At 40.2% G+C, this 21,033-nt stretch overlaps 1 protein-coding gene across 1 annotated transcript in view; it reads left to right on the plus strand.

The window, feature by feature from the left end:
• Positions 1–20,466, plus strand: part of LOC129734106 (thyroid receptor-interacting protein 11) — a 121,625-nt gene extending 101,159 nt beyond the window's left edge. The window contains exons 3-7 of the mRNA XM_055695840.1: positions 12,932–15,555; positions 15,617–15,780; positions 15,839–16,042; positions 19,412–19,681; positions 19,746–20,466. Of these exons, the coding sequence (XP_055551815.1) occupies positions 12,932–15,555; positions 15,617–15,780; positions 15,839–16,042; positions 19,412–19,681; positions 19,746–20,092 (3,609 nt within the window). The 3' untranslated portion in view covers positions 20,093–20,466. The remainder of the gene's footprint in view (positions 1–12,931; positions 15,556–15,616; positions 15,781–15,838; positions 16,043–19,411; positions 19,682–19,745) is intronic.
• Positions 20,467–21,033: the final 567 nt, after the last annotated feature.

Below are 21,033 nucleotides of genomic sequence, written 5' to 3' on the forward strand. Positions count from 1 at the left end.
TCACAAGAAATAAATCTAAATTTTTAATCATCGGTGATTTTAATGCGAAACATCGATCTTGGAATAATGCTCGAAGCAATTCCAATGTAAAAATATTGTTTAATGATTGCTCGGCTGGATTTTATTCAGTTTTATTTCCAAATGGTCCTACATGTTATTCTTCTATTAGGAATCCATCTACAATTGATTTGGTACTAACAAATCAAAGCCATTCATGCAGTGATTTATTAACTCATGCTGACTTTGATTCTGATCATCTTCCCATAACATTTTCTATTTCCCATGAAACTATTTTAAATCCCACTAGTTCTGTGTTAAATTATCACAAGACTAATTGGGATAGATATCGTTCTACGATCGAGGAAAATTTGAATGATGATATTATTTTACAAAATAGTGCTGACATTGACAGAGCATTAGAAAATTTTAGCAGCTTAATACTCAATGCCCGGAATTTATCAGTTCCTAAGGCAAGAGTGAAATTTAATGCACCAATTATTGACAGTGAACTTCAACTTCTTATACGTTTGAAGAGCATACGGAGACGTCAATACCAAAGATCTCGTGATCCTGCTTTGAAAATTATTTTTCAAGAATTACAAAAGGAAATTAAACATAGATTCACTCTCTTGCGAAATGAGAATTTCACGAGAGAAGTTGAACAACTAAAACCTTATTCAAAACCTTTCTGGAAGTTTTCGAAGGTTCTTAAGAAACCCTCGAAGCCCATTCCAGTCCTTAAAGATGGTGATTGCATTTTTCTAACGAATGAACAAAAATCTCAAAAACTTGCTCAGCAGTTTGAGAGTGTTCATAACTCCAATTTGAACGTAGTAAGTCCTATTGAAAATGAAGTAAACCAAAAGTATGTTCAGATCACCACCCAAGAATTTCTTTCCGAAGAGGTATTGGAGACAAACTTGAATGAGGTGCGAACTATTCTCAAAAAATTCAAAAACATGAAAGCACCAGGAGATGATGGGATTTTCTATATCCTCATCAAAAGACTTCCCGAAAACTCTTTAAGTTTCTTGGTAAAAATTTTTAACAGATGCTTTGCACTAGCACATTTTCCTACGAAATGGAAAAATGCCAAAGTCACTCCAATTTTAAAACCCGAAAAGAATCCAGCTGAGGCATCAAGTTATTGACCAATTAGTTTACTTTCCTCTATTAGCAAACTTTTTGAAAGAATAATTCTTAATAGAATGATAACACATATTAATGAGAACTCAATTTTTGCAAATGAGCAGTTTGGTTTTCGCCATGGGCATTCCACTACTCATCAATTACTTAGAGTAACAAATATGATTCGAACTAATAAATCTGCAGGCTATTCGACTGGAGCTGCTCTTCTAGACATAGAAAAGGCATTCGACAGTGTTTGGCATAAAGGTTTAATAGCTAAAATGTCAAATTTCAGTTTTCCGCTTTACCTTACAAAAATGATACAAAGTTATTTAACTGACCGCACTCTCCAGGTTAACTATCTAAATGGTAAATCTAATAGATTGACTGTTAGAGCTGGTGTGCCTCAGGGGAGTATCTTGGGCCCAATCTTATATAACATTTTTACTTCTGATCTTCCTGATTTACCACCAGGTTGTGAGAAATCTCTGTTTTGTGACGATACAAGCATTTCCGCAAAAGGAAAAAGCCTTCGTGTTATATGCAGTCGGCTACAAAAAAGTTTAGATATATTTTCTTCATACTTGCAGAAATGGAAGATTTCCCCTAATGCCTCTAAAACACAGTTAATTATTTTTCCTCATAAGCCAAGAGTTTCATTTCTCAAACCCACCCATAACCACGTTATTAAGATGAACGGTGTGGTCTTAAATTGGTCTGATCAAGTTAACTACTTAGGGCTAATTTATGATAAGAATCTTACTTTCAAGGAGCACATTAAAAATATCCAGTCAAAGTGCAATAAGTACATCAAATGTTTATATCCTCTTATCAACAGGAATTCTAGACTTTGTCTCGAGAATAATTGTTAATTTACAAACAAATTTTTAGGCCAGCAATGTTATATGCAGTTCCCATCTGGACAAGTTGTTGTGCAACCAGGAAGAAGACACTTTAAAGGATTCAGAATAAACTTTTGAAAATGATTTTGAAGCGTCCTCCCTGGTTTAGCACGAACGAGCTACATAGGCTCACTAATGTAGAAACATTAGAAAATATGTCAAGCCAAATTATCAACAAATTCCGACAAAAATCGTTGCAATCCTCAATTGCAACGATTAGCTCACTTTATAGTCAGTAAGATAGTTTTAAGTTTATTTTAAGTTTTGTTTTTTTTTCCTTGACAAGTAGGTTTAATAATTTTCCTACAATTACATTAACTTAACTGCGAAAGCTAATAACATTCAATAATATAAAAAAGCGTACAAATATATATATATATATATATATATATATATATATATATATATATATATATATATATATATATATATATATATATATATATATATATATATATATATATATATATATATATATATAATAGTGTTGAAATGTCACCATTTGTGGCAGAACACACAATACTAATTCTGAATAGATATTTTAGTACATAAATAAATCATTACAAACTCCCCCCCCCCCCTATAAAAAAAAATCTCAACAGCTTGGTGCACCTATATTCATCTTATTTCTCTTTTATCCAATTTACCGTCAAATTTCTACAAATTTTTGAAAGTAAATCTATTTGCTTCTCGATTTTCTCAAGTGGCTGAAAGTTTTACGTTGAAAATATGGTAAAATTTGACGATAAATTGATCAGAAAGGCGTGATGAGATAAATATAGGTACTGAGATGAAGATAGGAGCGGTTACCCTACGTAATCCAACTGTATTAATCTGTTAAGGACCATCCATTAATGATGTCACGCATTTGGGAGGGGGAGGGGGTTTCGATTATTGTGACATTTTGTGACATATGGGGAAGGAGGGGTTAGCTTAAGTGTGACATCACATTTCAACTAAAAAAAAATAAAGAAGACACATACCTGTGCCACAGAGTTCAACTCAGAATTATTTATGATACTTGCATCATTCATTCATAGTTCTACGATCCCTTTTTTGTTTAAGATTTAAGATATAGAATAAATGACTTTTTTTTTTTTTTCATTTAAAAAGCATAATGTTCGTTAGTTCTGTTTCACCGTGCTTGTTTGTTTATAAATGACAGCGCAATTTCATTCATTTTTTAGTCTCTTTCAATCCTACTAACATGTGGAGAAGATTTGGGTTGCGAATTGATTAAGAAAGAGGAACTGAAAATGGATGGTCTTTCAGTAATCGGCAATGATGCTGCAGTTACTGGCTCGGCTTTCTATGTCGTCGCCATTTCTAGTTATTTTTTTATAACCTGCTTTTCTTTTTGTTTCAGTTTTTCTCTCAGCAAAATCGCTAAAATTAAAAAAAAGCATTTTTTGTAAATTTCTCAATTTTTCAGTTAAGGATATAAAAAAATTGTTTCTCCTTTCGCCACCTTGCCGTCATCATCAAAGTAGGGGCTCTCCACATTTCACGTGAACAACTTAGGAAGGGGGGGGGGGGCGCAAATGTCCCCGCTTGTCCACGGTAGGGGGGAGGGGTAATGATAATGTCCACGAGGACACGATATTTTTTGAAAAAAAGGGGAAATCTGTCAAAAAAATGGGCCTGTAATAAAAATTCGACAGCTGTGCTAAATTTAGAGTCGTTGTCAGCTGTATTTGTGATAAATTTGACTTCTTAGATATAATTTTTTTTAATTTTCTTTCAATAACAGAGGTATTTGAGGCACTTTACGCTCAATTTGAAAAAAGTTTTGTCTTTAGTCTCATCCAGCTATCAATCCACTTTTCGCTAAATTAGGAATCATTTTCTGCTTTGCTCTTTTTTTTCAGAACGCTTTTATTCTTCAACCATTTGGCTGAATTTATATCATTTCCTTTTTGACCTTTTCCTCTCCATAGAATTAATTTATTAATTTGAACCAAATTTAAGATGATTTTCTTAGTTTTTATTTTTTCGCATTTCAGGAGCGTTCCTAAGCATTTTAAGTTAGTTTGGAATATCTGATTGGCTTAATCCGTTTTCTAAAAGCTTTTTTAACATAATTTTAGACGATTTTTTGCTTCTGTTTCTTCTTTATCTGCGAAACATTTTACAGCCCTTTTTGGTTAATTTTGGCCCTATTTTTTTGGTTTGTTCCTATGCGTGCGATAATATGTATGAACATTTTGGAAATGACAATCGACTTCCATTTGTTAATTACATGTAAATTTTATTCTTTATTATTATTTTCGTTTTTGGTTTCAACTGTTTTTAAAAGTAATTTTCGTTTATTGGACTACCTACATTGAGATATTTTTTTCGTTTAGAAAACATTGAAGCCACATCCTAACCTTTTTCGAATTTAATATTATAGTAAGATTCACAACTCACCATGGGTGCGTATTCTGCAGAAAGTTCGATTTTATACTGTTTTTGCAGCATCCCAGAACGATGAGAACGGTAACGCAATGCTCAGTTGATCGCCGAGCAATTAATTTCACTTTTCTTGCGTGCGCGGATGAGCAATTTAAAAGAGTTTCACTGGGTTTTTGCTCTGTCAAATTAGGTGCGTTTTTTCGTCAGAGAAACTATTTCTCTGCGCTCTCTCTACAGCAGATGGTGTGATGCACATTGAATGTAAGCTCACAGTTGTTGTTAAGAGGGAAGAAGACTCTTTTCTCTTTAAGATGAAGATGAGCAAAACAAAGACTGGTTTTGAGTCACTTGAAGTTATATTCAGGATTATTTTCTTCTCGACTTCTTCTGGATAACAAGTTTTACAAGTGTAGTTTTCGGATTCTTATTCTGATGCAAGATAAATCAAGCTCAATTTGTTTGGGTTTTCCCGTTTTTTAAGATTTACCTTTTTTGCTGAAATAATAATTTTATATATTTTTTATTTTCTGGGTAAAATATTCTCAATCAGCATGCTGCGTTTTTTTAACCATTCTACCTTGTAGAAAAGATTCTATCTTACTAGCTTCTACAGAAGCTTTCTGCCATATAGAATCCGTTTTGTTTCTGATCACTTTTCGAGCAGTTCACAACTGTTTTGGAAATCGGAATCTTTAGAGAGTGGATGTTTGAATCTATTGTGTTGTTTTTTCTGGCGCTTGAAGTGTTTTCAGTCATTCAAAGCATAGCCCCTATTCCAGGAAACGAGGCGAGCAAAGTGTTGTACTAATTAGGGAACGCAAGTGGAACTTGGTTGTAGACAGCTGAGGGGCAGACGAACTACTCGTCCAAAATCCAGCTGGGTCGCCATCTGCAATATCAAAATTGGTCAGACAGGTAGGTCGCCACTCGTCTTGTCTCCTGTAATAGGGGCCATAATTTGTGATAATATTTTTTTCGTCTGAATTATAAAGGGGTTTACTTTCCTTTTCTCTGTTCATTTAGTGCATTTCTTGGCTCTCTTAGGCTGAACTTTGATGGGATTCTTTTTATTTGGGTTTTGGACTGATTTTGAAATTATGTTTGTTATTCTTTTGCTGACATTTTTTTGTTTAATCACTAAATAAAACCACAGTTTTTAACATTTTTTGACTTTCTGTTGTAAAAAAATGTCCACGTGAACAAATGGGGGGGAGGGTTTCGTAAATGTTCACGAGGGCGGGCGGGGAGGTCTAAAATTGACGATTTTTGTGTCCACGTTGAATGTGGACGACCCCTTACCAGTATACAAATTAGTTCGACTTTCGTTCACGCGCAGCGACAATTGTTTCCGCCGCATACTACCTGACTGCCAGAACTGTAGCTGTCAAACTCGGTGATTACACCTCGTTCTTCTTCTCCGTTACATTCGGCGTTCCTCAGGGCAGCCACATTGGGCCATTCCTTTTCCTGCTATTCATGGACGAAGTGATTCGATTTCCAAATGTATGAAATTATCTTTCCCCCTGACTACAGCACAATAGAAAAACATTTTAGACGCCCAGACTCTATTACTCGATTCGGAAACCTTCGGCGATCGGTGCAGAATTAACAGGATCTCACTTGATGTGTCAAAGTCCTCAGATCGAAAACATGAGATGTATGTCCACGACTACAGTTTACATAATTTTTTTTTTTGAATCATGATATGGTAGTTACGAATCTGAGAGTTATACTCGATTCCAAATTAAACTTTATGAATTATGCTAGCTAATTAGTCGCACAGGTGTCGCAACTGGCTTTTTTTGTTTTTTGCTTTTTTTTGCTAAAAACTACAAAAACATGCAAATGCCTTAAAGCGCTTTTTTGCTTCATGATCCGTCCTATTTTAGAATACTCCGTTAACGTATGGTATCCTCTCTACCATAACTCAATTCAGAGAATTGAAGCCGTGTAGCGAAAATTTGTCCGCTTTGCGTTTAGACATTGCTTCTTCTTACTAGGCCTCCTGAACGTCGAAGCAATCTCCGTTTCAGTACGGGACTAACTATGGCTTACATGAACCATTCCTCTATCTCTTAACACAAGTTAGTTTTTTTTTTTTTATTTTAAATACAGTACTTTTTCATAACTTTTGACAATTTGAGATTATGCGGATCATTCATACAAACAATTGTTTCGAGGACTCCATTAAGCTAGGATAAAAGCGCCTTTCAGCTATGGAATTAAGCTCCACTTTTTGCCTTTTTGGACCACTGTGCGGTGGCAAAGCTCACTGTCTAAATAGACTCTCGAACAAATTGTCAAACGAGTTCTCACCGCCACGATATTTTTTCTTCTAAACGTATTTTAACATTTTTTCTAGAAATGTTGTGTACGGAAATTTTGAAAATTATTTATATCATTGATCTCGTAATAACCATTCCGTCCCGAACGCTCGACGAAAACGGACGCATTAAGTGATTGTCTCGCTATAAAGTCGCTACTGTGTGAAGAAGAAAAGAAGCATTGCTTACTCGGTCGTGTTTCAAAGAGTGCGAAGTGCGGTGTAAAGACAAACTGATAATCCGAAGGTCATCCTGCTATTGTTCTATAGCTGTGCCGCTGCGAAGCTGCCCGTTCCAGCACCGAAAGACTCGGTGATTGTGCTATTGAAGACAACAAAGAAGAAGAGGTACGTGATTCTTTGCCACTGTACTGTTGCGCTAGTTTGAGCGCAATAGATGTAGATCCCTTAGCCCCCGATCCCCCGTCTCCAAACCCACCCGACCCTGTCCCTCCTGTTCACCCCCCCTCTGTCTCTGCTTTAGTCAATCCTCGTCCCAGGCTCTACCCAGACGGATCAACGGGTCCACTGGTTCTCTACATGAGGCCCAAACCAGGAGGAAAATCACTGAACACGTTACAAATCGCGAAAGATCTGACGTCACGATACAAGGCCGTGACCGAAATCGCAAAAGTCAGACCAAACAAGCTCCGTGTCGTGGTCAATGATCTGGATCAGGCCAACGATATAGCTCGCTCTGAGCTCTTTACACGCGAGTATCGCGTGTATGTACCTGCACGAGACGTGGAGATCGACGGTGTAATAACCGATTCGAGTCTGACTGTTGAGTGTATTCTGGGAAGCAGCGTCGGCTGCTCCAAAAAATCCACTACCGAGGCGAAAGTATTGGATGTTAAGCAATTACGGTCCATGTCGCTCGTCTCCGGTAAAAAAGTATACACTCCGTCAGACTCGTTTCGCGTTACGTTTGCCGGATCTGCACTCCCTAGCTACGTTTCTATCAACCAGGTTCGTCTGCCTGTGCGTTTGTATGTGCCCCGTGTTATGAATTGCACCAATTGCAAGCAGTTAGGCCATACAGCTGCCTACTGCTGCAATAAGGCACGGTGTGGCAAGTGTGGGGAGACTCATGCGGAAGATTCTTGCAGTGTAAACGCTGAAAAGTGTATTCACTGCGGGGAAAATCTGCATGAGCTTTCCGCATGCCCGGTGTACATGCAACGCAGAGATAAAATTAAACGGTCTCTTAAGGAGCGCTCAAAGCGTTCTTACGCTGAGATTCTTAAGAAGACCGTGACCACTTCTACCATAACATCGAACCCCTTTGATCTGTTGTCTTCAGATGAAACCGACTCTGACGAACCACTAGAGGGAACTTCTTTTGCCTGTCTTGGGGAGACTAGAAAGAGGAAAAATCTTTCCTCTCCTAAGCTTCCCAGGAAAGGACCTAAGGTTTCTCAAGATGGAATGAATAATACGAACAAATCTAAAAGTGCTGCTGAAAAGCCAAAGCAAACTCCTCCTGGGCTTGCAAATTTGAAGTCCCAGAAGGAGTTCCCAGCACTTCCTGGAACATCTAAAACCCCAGTTGTTCCATTTGCACACCCAGATAATCAAATAAACTCTGGATTGGTGAATTTTTCTAACATCATGGACTGGATTTTTGAAAACTTCAATATACCTGATCCAATTAAAAATTTCCTCACAGTACTTCTCCCAACAGTTAGATCATTTTTGAAGCAGTTGACTGCCCAATGGCCCCTCCTTGCAGTGACTGTATCCTTCGATGCCTAATTCAACTGCGTATATGAAGGATTCTATCTCTGTCTTACAGTGGAATTGTAGAAGTATTTTACCAAAAATTGATTTGTTTAAAGTTTTGATAAATAAAAACAAATGCGATGCATTTTCCCTTTGTGAAACTTGGCTTACTTCAAATATTGATCTCAACTTCCATGATTTTAATATTATTATTCTTCTTGATCGAGACACCTCATATGGAGGAGTACTTTTAGGGATTAAAAAGTGCTATTCTTTCTATCGTATTAACCTCCCCTCGAACAACGGTGAAATGACACGTATCCCGAAACCTCCAGCGCGCCCAAGCGCTTTGGATCTATCGTTATGTTCGACGTCGCTACGGTTGGATTGCACATGGAAGGTAATCCTCGATCCTCACGGTAGCGACCATTTGCCTATTCTTATTTCAATTACTAACGGTTCAACTCGCATGCGACCAATTGATATTCCGTATGACCTCACACGGAATGTCGATTGGAAGTTATACGAGGAAATGATTTCAAAAACGGTCGATTCGATTCAACATCATCCACCGCTTGAAGAATACAACCTCCTCGCGGGCTTGATTCTCGACGCCGCGTTGCAAGCCCAAACGAAGAAATACCCTGGCGTAACGATCAAAGAACCGCCTCCCACTCCGTGGTGGGACAGAGAGTGCTCCGATGCCTACACGCAAAGATCCGACGCGTATCTGACCTTCCGGGATACAGACGATGCCGACGACTTTAAACGTTACTCGGAGCTTGATACCAAGTTTAAAAGCTTGACTAAGGCAAAAAACGCGGATATTGGCGTCGGTTCGTAAACGAGACGTCGAGGGAGACATCAATTAGCACTCTTTGGAACACAGCCCGAAGAATGCGGAATCGCGTCACGGTCAACGAAAGCGAGGAGTCTTCAAGTAGGTGGATATTTGATTTTGCCAGGAAAGTATGTCCGGACTCTGTTCCTGCGCAAAACCTTGTTCGCGATACGTCTCCGGGCCACGACGCGATAGAATCACCTTTTACGATGGCAGAATTTTCAGTTGCCCTCCTGTCCTGTAACAATAACGCGCCTGGGTTAGATAGAATCAAATTCAACTTGTTGAAGAATCTACCCGGCAATGCCAAGAGGCGCTTGTTGAACTTGTTTAATAAGTTCCTGGAGCAAAACATTGTACCGCAGGATTGGAGGCAAGTGAAGGTGATCGCCATCCAAAAACCAGGGAAACCAGCTTCTGATCACAACTCTTATAGGCCGATTGCAATGCTATCCTGTATCCGGAAATTGATGGAAAAAAATATAATCCGTCGCTTAGACCACTGGGTCGAATCAAATGGTCTGCTATCAAATACTCAGTTTGGCTTCCGCCGTGCCAAAGGGACGAATGATTGTCTTGCGTTGCTTTCAACAGATATTCAGCTGGCGTATGCTCGCAAAGAACAAATGGCGTCTGCGTTCTTGGACATTAAGGGGGCTTTTGATTCCGTTTCTATTGACATTCTTTCGGGTAAACTTCACCGACAAGGATTTTCTCCAATTTTAAACAATTTTTTGCACAATTTGTTGTCCGAAAAGCACATGCATTTTACGCATGGTGATTTGGCAACTTTTCGAATTAGCTACATGGGTCTTCCCCAGGGCTCATGTTTAAGCCCCCTTCTTTACAATTTTTATGTAAATGACATCGACGAATGTCTGGCAAATTCATGCACAATAAGACAACTTGCCGACGACAGCGTGGTCTCTGTAACAGGAGCCAAAGCTGCCGATTTGCAAGGACCATTGCAAGATACCTTGGACAATTTGTCTGCTTGGGCTCTACAGCTAGGTATCGAATTCTCTCCGGAGAAGACTGAGATAGTAGTTTTTTCTAGGAAGCATGAACCTGCTCAGCAACAATCACAATTAATGGGTAAAACGATCTCTCAGGTTTTGGTGCACAAATATCTTGGTATCTGGTTCGACTCTAAGGGCACCTGGGGTTGCCATGTTAGGTATCTGATGAAGAAAAGTCAGCAAAGAGTAAATATTCTTCGTACAATAACCGGATCATGGTGGGGAGCCCACCCAGGAGACCTTATAAGGCTTTACCAAACAACGATGTTGTCTGTAATTGAGTACGGGTGTTTCTGCTTCCGCTCCGCAGCAAACACACATTTGATCAAACTGGAGCGAATACAATATCGTTGTTTGCGTATCGCCTTAGGTTGCATGCAATCGACCCATACGATGAGTTTGGAGGTCTTAGCCGGAGTTCTACCGTTGAAAACCCGCTTCTGGAGCCTGTCTTCTCGTATTCTTATCAAATGTGAGGTCATGAACCGTCCTGTGATTGAAAATTTTGAAAGGTTAATCGAACTCAATTCTCAAACCCGTTTTATGACATTGTATTTCAATCACATGTCCCAAAATATTAACCCTTCTTTGAATATTCCAAATCGTGTCAACTTATCAAATACTTCTGATTCTACTGTGTTTTTCGATACATCCATGATAGAAGAAACTCGTGGAATCCCGGATCATTTACGCGTGCAGCAGATCCCTAAAATTTTTTCCAATAAATATCGAAACATCAACTGCAACAATATGTTCTACACTGACGGATCACTTCTCGATGGGTCCACTGGCTTCGGTGTCTTCAATAACAATTTAACCGTCTCCCATAAGCTCGATAATCCTGCTTCTGTTTACGTCGCAGAATTAGCTGCTATTCAGTACACCCTAGGGATTATCGAAAAAATGCCCACGGACCATTATTTCATCTTTACGGACAGTCTCAGTTCTATTGAGGCTCTTCGATCGATGAAAGATGTTAAGCACTCTCCGTATTTCCTGGGGAAAATACGGGAACATCTGAGTGCTTTATCCGAAAAATCGTTTCAGATTACCTTAGCGTGGGCCCCTTCTCACTGCTCGATACCGGGCAATGAGAAAGCGGACTCTTTGGCTCAGGTGGGCGCATCAAACGGTGAAATTTATGAAAGACCAATTGCTTTTAATGAATTTTTCGCATTTGTACGTCAGAATACGATCATCAGTTGGCAAAATTCTTGGACCAGAGGAGAACTGGGAAGGTGGTTACATTCCATTATACCCAAGGTATCGACGAATCCGTGGTTCAAGGGGTTGGATGTAGGTCGAGATTTCATTTGCGTGATGTCTCGGCTTATGTCCAATCACTATAAATTTGATGCGCATCTCCGTCGTATTGGGCTCGGGGAAAGTGGTATCTGTGCCTGTGGTGAAGGTTATCACGACATAGAGCACGTTGTTTGGCCATGCCCTGTACACCGTGACGCCAGGTCTAAATTAATAACTTCCCTCCGGGCCGAGGGTAGAGAACCAGCTGTCCCTGTTCGTGATGTCTTGGCGAGTCGCGACCTACCCTACATGTCCCTTATATACATTTTCCTGAAATCCATCCATGTGCAAGTCTAGTCCCATTCCATTCCAACCACATTCAACAAAACGGCAAGAACACGTCGTAGACCTCGATTTTGGAACCAGCAATTGAACCCCACACGAACTCGCCAGGAAAACCCGAGGCCTTTTTTTATATCTTGGCTCAGCGGCACACACCATATGGCAACTTGAACACCAGCGAACAACAACAACGAACCAAAACCAGCAACTAGACCCCGCACAATACCCTCAGAACCCGAGGATTACAAGCCCCTGTCCCAGCTCATGACATCGTGGCTTAGCAGAACAAATCCATACATGCTGCATATTCATTCGATGATCATCAGACGACTATTCAACTACAAAACACTGATTGAATAATACATGCTAGTTTTAAGATAGACTTAATTTCAGCTCGTAGTCGGCAGCGAGGATAAGCAATTTGCTTATAGATTTTAAGTCATCCGATATTATTGGCGCCGTCAAACATTGAATTGTATTTGTGCCGTGTCAAATAAATGATTTGTGAAGAAAAAAAAAATCTCGTAATAATATTTCTTAACAGAAATAGGACAGAAATCAAACAAAATAACATCTCCAAACGAATGACAGTATCCATTTTTTTCGATTCGCGAGTATCAATTGACCATCTGTTGTTTGTGCGAGAGTCGATGGTCGTTCTACATTTACGAGCGAAAGCCTACTGCGATACACACTAACGAAGCGAAATCAAATAAAAGTGTTGACCATTTACAAGTCTGAAAATCAGATATTTTCTATGGAATTGCTCAATACAATAACATTTGATAAATTATGATCGAGTATAATGGAGCCCCATGAAGTATGAGTAAGTTAGATAGAAATAGAATGCGATATAATAACGTCCACAACATTAATATAAGCATATTTTGGCTTTTTGAGCATATTGTTTTTTCGTGTGTTGCGTCACTGCGCCCAATTTTTTGCTTGCAACCGAAACCTATTGACCATCCACAACCAACTAACCCCTCAATTCTACCCCTCTGCTCACTTTCAGCCCGACCAGCAGCATGGCACGTCAACATCTACCGTCGCGGGCACTTCCGCTGCGTCCCCCCTAGAGGACAGTTGGTTCTGGGATCCGGAGCAGAATGTGTCGTCCACTTCGTCTTCGTCGAAGAAGGGCGACGAGAATGATTCACCCCGTTCGGGATCGGATCTGACCACCATTCCATTGGAGACACCCGCCACCGAGGGCGAAATAATCGAACGGTTGCACCGGCAGCTGGCCGACAAGCGCCAGCAGCTGAAGAAACAACAGCTAGAGAATGCACTGCTAGCCGAAAAACTGACCCAGGTGAGCAGCGAAAATCGTGAACTCAACGAAAATATCGAGGCGCTCGATAAGCAGCAAGAGCAGGTAGTGGAAAATCTGCTGACTGTAAAGAAAGAATTGCAGGACAGATGTACACAGCTGGAGGAAGAACTGCGCGTGAAACAAGGAGAGGCAAGCGTAGCACAGGAGTTGGATGAACTAAGGAAAAAACACAAACTGTTAGAGCAGAGCTATGTGCAGTCGTGTCATGAAAGTGTTCGCCTGAAGACTGAACTAGAAAGGATAGTTGTTGATAACGTCGATACGGTGAGCGCGCTAGAACATGAAATTGATGAACTTAAGAGTAGTCTTCAAACGGAAGAAAACAGACCCCGTGATTCCACCGATGCAGCAGATAAAAAGATCAATGCTCTCACAGTGAAAAAATCCAACCTGGAACAGCAGGTTGCAACACTGCGCGATGATACCGAAGTGATCAGAAATAAGCTTCAAGAAGCGGAAAACGAATGTCAACGCATGAAGAAGCTAGAAGCGGACTATGAGAGCTTACAGAGCGAGTTAGATGAGTTGAAGCAGAAAGCAGAAAACGATGCATACGTTCCTCTTCAAGAGGAAGATCAAGCGGATTTGGAAGAGCTACGCAGAACTTATCAGGAACAATTGGCTGAGGTCGAACGATGGAAAAGCGATTGCGATCATTTACAGGAAGATAACTTAATTTTGCAGCGAAATGCTGAAAATCTTCAATCGAAACTTGCCAAGCTGGAGTCGCAGTTGAAAGAGAAGGATGAACTGTTACTACAACAGACAGAACGAAAGCCGGTGGAGGATGAACAGAAACAGCAGCTTCAGCGAGAAGTTAGCGAACTGCAGAATGAGCTGCGAAGTGTGATTATTGATAATTCCGTGCAACTGGATGCCAAGGAGAAGGAATGGCAGGAGAAATTGAACTTTTTAAAAGCAGAAAACTCACGTATCCAGCACAGCAAGGACACTCTGGAGGCAGATTTGATACAGTATGAGAAAGAATGCGCAAGTCTGATGAAGAACAACGATTTACTGATTGCGGAAATTGAAAACCTTAAAAGCAAAAAGCTGGAAACAATCAACGAAAATGCCGAGGACAGCATCATTGTTCTGGAGAAGCAGTTGGAAGATTGTAGTATGCTGAACAAGAGCCTGGAAGATGAATATAATGAAGTCAAAAGAAAACTGGAGGAAGTTTTAGAGGAAAGAGAAGAACTAGAATCGAAGGTGGAGAGCTTACAAAACACGTTGAAAGAACGATCAAAGGGCGTCAAAGATCTTCAGCTGAAGGTTGAATCGCTTGAGAGCGAAAAATCGCACCTAGAATTGGAGATTGCCGAAGCGCAAACTAAACCGGCCCAACAACAGGACACCGACGATCAAATTGAACTGTACCGAACACAAGCCGAGTCTCTCCAAGCTCAACTGACAACCATAAACGAAGATCACGCTAGTCTTGTACTGAAGTTGCAACAACTGCAACAAACCTCGGTAGAGAATATAAAACAATCGGAAGCAAAAATTTTAGAGCTGGAAACTTCTTTGGGAGCGAATGAAAGAATGATTAAACAGCTGCGTGAGGAATTACAGGATAAAACAGAAAAAATTGCTGAGCTTACAACCTCGGAAGAGAGTTTGAAATTAATACAAGATCGACTAGAAGCCGAAACGCAAAAATGCATAGCTCTTGCGGCAGAAAAAGAAAACATGGAAGCCCAGCAAAAATCGAAACTAGAGGAAATCGACCAACTTAAGAGTGATTATGAACGTCTGTCCCAAGTTACTAGTGGAAAACTGGCTGAGCAAGCGTCCAGTATGGATGCGTTAACGCAGCAAAAGGAAGACCTGGTTCAGCTAATAACCACGAAGCACAACGAGAGCGTCCAATATCACGCGGAAATCCAACGACTAAGTCAGCTACTACAAATGCAACAAGTAGCTACGTCTGAGTGCCAGCAGTGCGCAGCACTTCGCGAACGTATCGTCTCGCTTGAAGCTCAAACCGGAAAACTGGCAGATTTTGATCGAATGACCGATCAGATTCAGTTTCTACGGGAGAAATCTGACATCCTTACAAACAATTTGATGACCGAGCAAACAAATCAGAAGTTGTTGCAGCAGGAAAAGCAGGAACTGACTGAGCAGAAGAATGGCCTTGCTCGAGATCTGGAACGGCTGCGGCAGCATCTGCTGGAAATCGAAGAGGCACACACGCAGGAAACGGTCGAACTGCAACAGCGGTATGATGAAACAAGGGCCAAATTGCAAGCTCTCGAGGAAGAGGTTAAACATTCAACCAACGCGCTGACCTCAGCAAGGTGAGTTAGAGTTTTTATATTAATAACAGAATTAATTGAACTGCTCGTTTTTTTTCAAAAGCATTCGCGCCAGCCAGCATGCCGAAACGCTCCAGACCCAGTACCAGCTTTTACAGCAACAGCGGGACGAACTAGTTGCCAAACTGAATGCTGCTGATGATCGAGATCAGAGAAATTTAGCTTCGCTTACAAATTTGCAGTGCGCTTTAGAACAGTTCCAGATTAGTAAGTAGCCTTTCCCAGTGGTCGGCCATAACTAACGATACTATCCCCGAATGTATAGATAAGGATCGCGACATAGAGCTGGCCACGAGTGCCATCCGCAAGCAGGTGGAGCAATCACAAGCGCGGGAAAGTGCTCTCAAGGCAGAAATTCGACAACTGCAGCAGCAGTTGAGCGACGCGAAGAATGGTCTGCTGGCCGCCGCTAGAATATCTGACCAGTTGGAGATTGCCCAAGTCACCGTTGCCACGCTAAAAGACGAACGTAAGTATTTCTTTAATATGGGTTATTGCGGAAGAACTTAGCATGTTTGTGTATGTGTAGACAATGTTGACTCTAATCTTCTGTTTTCGCTTTAAAGCTCATTAATCCTATCTTAAACAATGACACTCACTTTTTACAGACCCTAGTACAGATGCATGGGCGTTTCTGTCTTTTCATTCTGATGGCTTTCCGTCTCTCTTTCTGTCTGACTATTTTGTTGATGAATGTACAACACATTCGTGCAATGTTTGATGCTATCATCGTTCTTATCGATCATATCACCTGCCTAGTACTACACTAATCAATTATTTTCCAAGCCTCCCTTATCACTCTTTCTGTGTATCAGTGGTGAAATTAAATTACTTTAACCACCCATTCTAAGCGCTAGTGACTGAGCTCTGCTAGTTGGTAAACGGATTGCATCAGAAAATGTTAACGCGGGTAGCGTGCCGCAGGAATTCCTCGGTTGACAGCGGCGGATTTTCTAACTAACAATTCATTATAACCAGAGCACGGAACCGGTAAACGCACATCACGCACGTACCTCTATTCCGCTAAGGGTACAAATCATAATCACGTCAGCAAAATAAAAAAAATGCTATTTACCGCTACCACCACCCCAGTACCACAACATTACACACACATCGGAATTACGGTTCGGCTGAAAGGTCAATATCAGCTGGTAATTCTGGGGGCTATCTGATTCATTCCCGGAATTCCAACTGATATCCACTTTTTAGTCGAGATGATCAAAATTGCATCATTCTACGCACGATAAAATAAAACTCAACGGGAAGAATCGCATGGTATAATTAACTTATCACAACCGAACATCAAACAAAAAATACCAGGCACATCCATGGAATGAAGTGTAAACTAGTGAAGTAAGGACTCGACTATAGTGTGAGTGTTTGTGTTTGGTTAAATTTTAGTTTTTTTATTGTATTTGATGTTAATTGCATCACATGGTACTGATTTATGCACCTTATTCACCATCGCATCATCTCTCATCGTCACTTACAATTTACTGCACCCCATCACTGCGTAGAGCACTTAACGATCAGGTAATTGGCCAGCAATGGTATGCATATTTATGTAATCACAGAACCAACAAAAAAGGTGACAAAAATGCGTCATTACCAATTCACGCCTACGCACATCAGCGCGGACAGTCACGCACGTACTTGCCGCCTTCGACAGCCAAGAATGGGTCGTTTGGGAGTTCGCTACTTGCGCAGACTGTGTTTGATCAGCTTGCCTCACTACAATAGGGTGACGCCTAGAGCTAGTGTAGAGACGCTTTGCAGTTTTGGTGGCTCGTTTGGAGCTTGTGTGCTAACACGGAAGGCTGTATTCGAACGTTTTCTGAAAGGAAAAATTTGCGGATTTTTTTTGTTTTGCGACTCCAGTAACAATCTGAACTGATTGTACAAGTGTTATACAAGAGGTAGTAGATTTAAGTAATGTTGCACTAGTTTAAATTAGAACATATTTAAAAATATTCAAAAATCTTCAAGTAATTACGTAAAAAAATTAAATGTATATTGAAGTGATGAAAATTAAAAATATAAGTCTTCTGATATTTTACCAACAACTTTTTAATGAATTTAGTGCTACTTGAAAAGAGAGCTGCAACAAAAATAAAAATGGCTCAGCAAGACTATTCCTTTTTTGTCGGATGAGTTAGCTACCGCAGAGCCTGAAATATGTATTTATATAGCAGAAAAATGACATTTTCTAAAAACAAACAATTTGATCGAGTTTGGAAAGTCTCAAATTCTACTGTACTTCAATATGTTAAGATTCCATATTTTAAACTCCGTAACTGATTTATTTAGTACTTAGAAAAAAAAAACATAAACAGGATCAACACGAGAAAGTAAAGCTTGTGCAATCCCATTTAAGTGGATATTTACAAAGTACTCGCTTAGCTGGAGAGCGCTTGCGAATCTATTTTTTTCTATCTAATCAGGCCAATACACTAGTCTATCGATGATTCCCGCTGATGGATCATAATACACTTATCTATTCTGCAAACACTCAGTTCCATTCCATTATCTTCGTAACAATTTCCGGGTTTACTTCAAATTACATCACGTTAAAATTAGGATTTCAATCCTTCTGAAACATCCAAAGGTTTCATGATCTGTATTATTCTAAATAGCCTCTCTCTGCCCTCTGTTGAACGATGATGAATAGTTAAGATACAATTTTTACTTGAAATATGCAGTACTACCGAGAAAGTGAAGGATTTTGTATAAATATAAGGTCAGATTGGAGTTCATTTATGAAAACATGATTGACTAAGGAAAATTGAACAGCTTTGAAGCTCGACCACAAAAAGGCGCTTCTAGACCCGCAGCTCGAAAATCACTGACTGCTAACTATTTACAGCTCAGACGTGTGCACACAAACCACTCGCGCACACTAAACTTGCAAAAGCGTCAACTAAAAAAAGCGTTAAGGGTTAGTTCAGTATATAATAAATGCTCAAACTAAGGACCATCGACCGGCAGCTGGTTGAATTCCGATCCCAATCAAAAAATGGAATCAGTAAGTAGATCGTTTTTGTGTGAAGCAATTTAGTACAAAACAAAAAAAAAGCAGAAAGCCCGCCGTAACCAGCGGAATAGGAATGTTACCGCCAGCGTCGCACGATTCCAGGGTAATCTCAAATTGTAACAGTGGGTTTTTACCATTGTAAGCCGTTCGGTTTTCCACTGCCACCCTGGCAAAGATGGGAGCGGACATGGTTTCACCTAACCCACGTTACAGATTGGGGTTTCCCCGGGACGGGCTGTAGTCATCGTCGTGCTTGTGTGTTATTTTTTTTTTTAAGTTCCAGTTTTATTTGATTTTGAACGTGCTTCTCGTTGTGTATAGTTTGCTGTTTCGCCTCGTGCTGGATGTTAGTGCAAATGTTCTTTATCTATTTGTATGCATTTTTTAGTGATTTGTAATACGTTTTTTGTTGTGTTTTCTTATGACCTTTTACTGAATGAGAAGCCAAATCGGTTTAGTAACAACAACGAGCATGATGTCAGAAGCTGCAAGTGACCGATCCGTGCACGAAAAATAATTTCTGTTCGCCGGATTGAGTATTACATCAGGTACTGGTGTCGATATTCGAAACGGAAAGCGAAGGTTTCCTGTAGCAACCTACCAGTACTTATGTTATGCTCTCTTCGCGGACAGTGCATGCAACAAGCGAATGTGTTTGACAAACCCCGCGTTCAGAACTAAACAGATTACTATCACCTGGGAAAATGCAGTAATATACCCTTATATGAGCTTTTTTTACATAATCCTAGTACCCACATTACACATACCGAGTTTTCAACAATATTATTTCAAATTGTTCCATTCTAGTGGCCAAAAATAGCGAAAAATATCAAACTCTCGAGAGTCGCTTGCAGGCGACAGAGGCCGGCCAAGCGGATAAAGTAGAGAAAACCCTGGTGAAGAATCTGCTGATCGGTTACATAGTGGCACCAAACCAGAATGATAAGCATCAAATCTTGAAGCTCATATCGGCCGTACTCACCATGGACCAGAGCGAGTGCATCAAAATTGGCCTAAACCGCCCCAGTGGCGGTTGGTTAAATAACATTCTAGGTGGCGGTGGCTCTCCACAATCTGGTAATCCTCGCTCGTCCTACTCATGTTTTCACAACTCCTTTTGAAACGTATCATTCTTTTTCAGCAAATAATTACAACAAGGAAAGTCTGACGGAGGCCTTCGTTAAATTTCTCGAGAAAGAGTCAACTCCCCGGCAGCCGAACACGGCCGGTTCCGGGCTGCTCAATATAATGACCCACGAGCACCAACCGACAGCGACATCGTCCAGGACGAATACTCCCGTTCCTCAGCAACAGCAAACTCAGCAACCAACGGCGGATCAGAACCATAACCCGATACTAGCGACTACGGGCGCGGTTCAGCCAGTACAACCAATTTTGCTGGGGGAAACTACTCTACTACAGCAGGTGGGCTTTCAACCCGCACGGAGCTCCAGCTCTATCCTGAAGGACATACTCAGCGATTCCTGATTTGAGCTATAAGTGCAACGTATGAACTACCTGTACTAAGTAAGGTACGTTTCCAATGCACGCTCTGTCGCCGTTCGCTAGTCGTCTCTGTTTGTACATATAAATAGACAGGCTTTTTCGCCAAGAAGCTTTATGGTTGACGTATTATTAATTTAGACTGGTTGTTGCCGCCGTCATGGTATGATTCGGTTTTTTATGTTGTTTCTTTTTTTAACATTTTTGTGCAATTTTGCAAAGCGCCAAGCGAAAGGCAAAAGTATAAACATAAATATACGCAAGATACTGGACTATGCAAAGCCGGCAAACATAAACCTAGGATGTTTCGACCCTCTGAATAATATTGCAACCAGAAGATTATATTGATATAACTACTATCTGTGTTAGGCATGGTATCGCTCTGAAACAATCCGACTCTCCATATCCTATCCCGTAGTTAAAATGATCAAATTTCGATCGCAACAAAATTACAACGAAATCTGTTGAAATATTCTTGCGATTTGCTGGTTCTGTTACGAACTATCCTGAACAGATGAGTTACAACAACTCCTCCAAAACCATACTCCTGAAACTCATTTTGCTAAAGATATTTTCCTCGAGGATGATACTACAATTCATATTCGTGATAATTATTTTTCTCGTCATGCAAAAGGTAAGGTACATAACGGAATGCCACTTTTAACAGAGTATCTATTATCACGATTCAAATTCATTTTTTAATCGCTCACAACGCTAATATCAACAATGCAACTGCTATGAAAGATAATAAAACGGAACAAATAAGTGTATTTATATAGTAATAAATTCGATTTCGGTATTGTTTCACGTCACTTTCTACCTACACAATTGTACGGGCTCGGTCGAAAAGAGATACATATGCCATAGTTCCTCTTAGCAGTTCACTAAAAAACTATTTACAGAAATCGATGCTCTAAGTTATTTTA

This window comes from Wyeomyia smithii, chromosome 1 (genome assembly GCF_029784165.1).
Source record: "Wyeomyia smithii strain HCP4-BCI-WySm-NY-G18 chromosome 1, ASM2978416v1, whole genome shotgun sequence".
In the NCBI taxonomy this organism is placed as follows: domain Eukaryota; kingdom Metazoa; phylum Arthropoda; class Insecta; order Diptera; family Culicidae; genus Wyeomyia; species Wyeomyia smithii.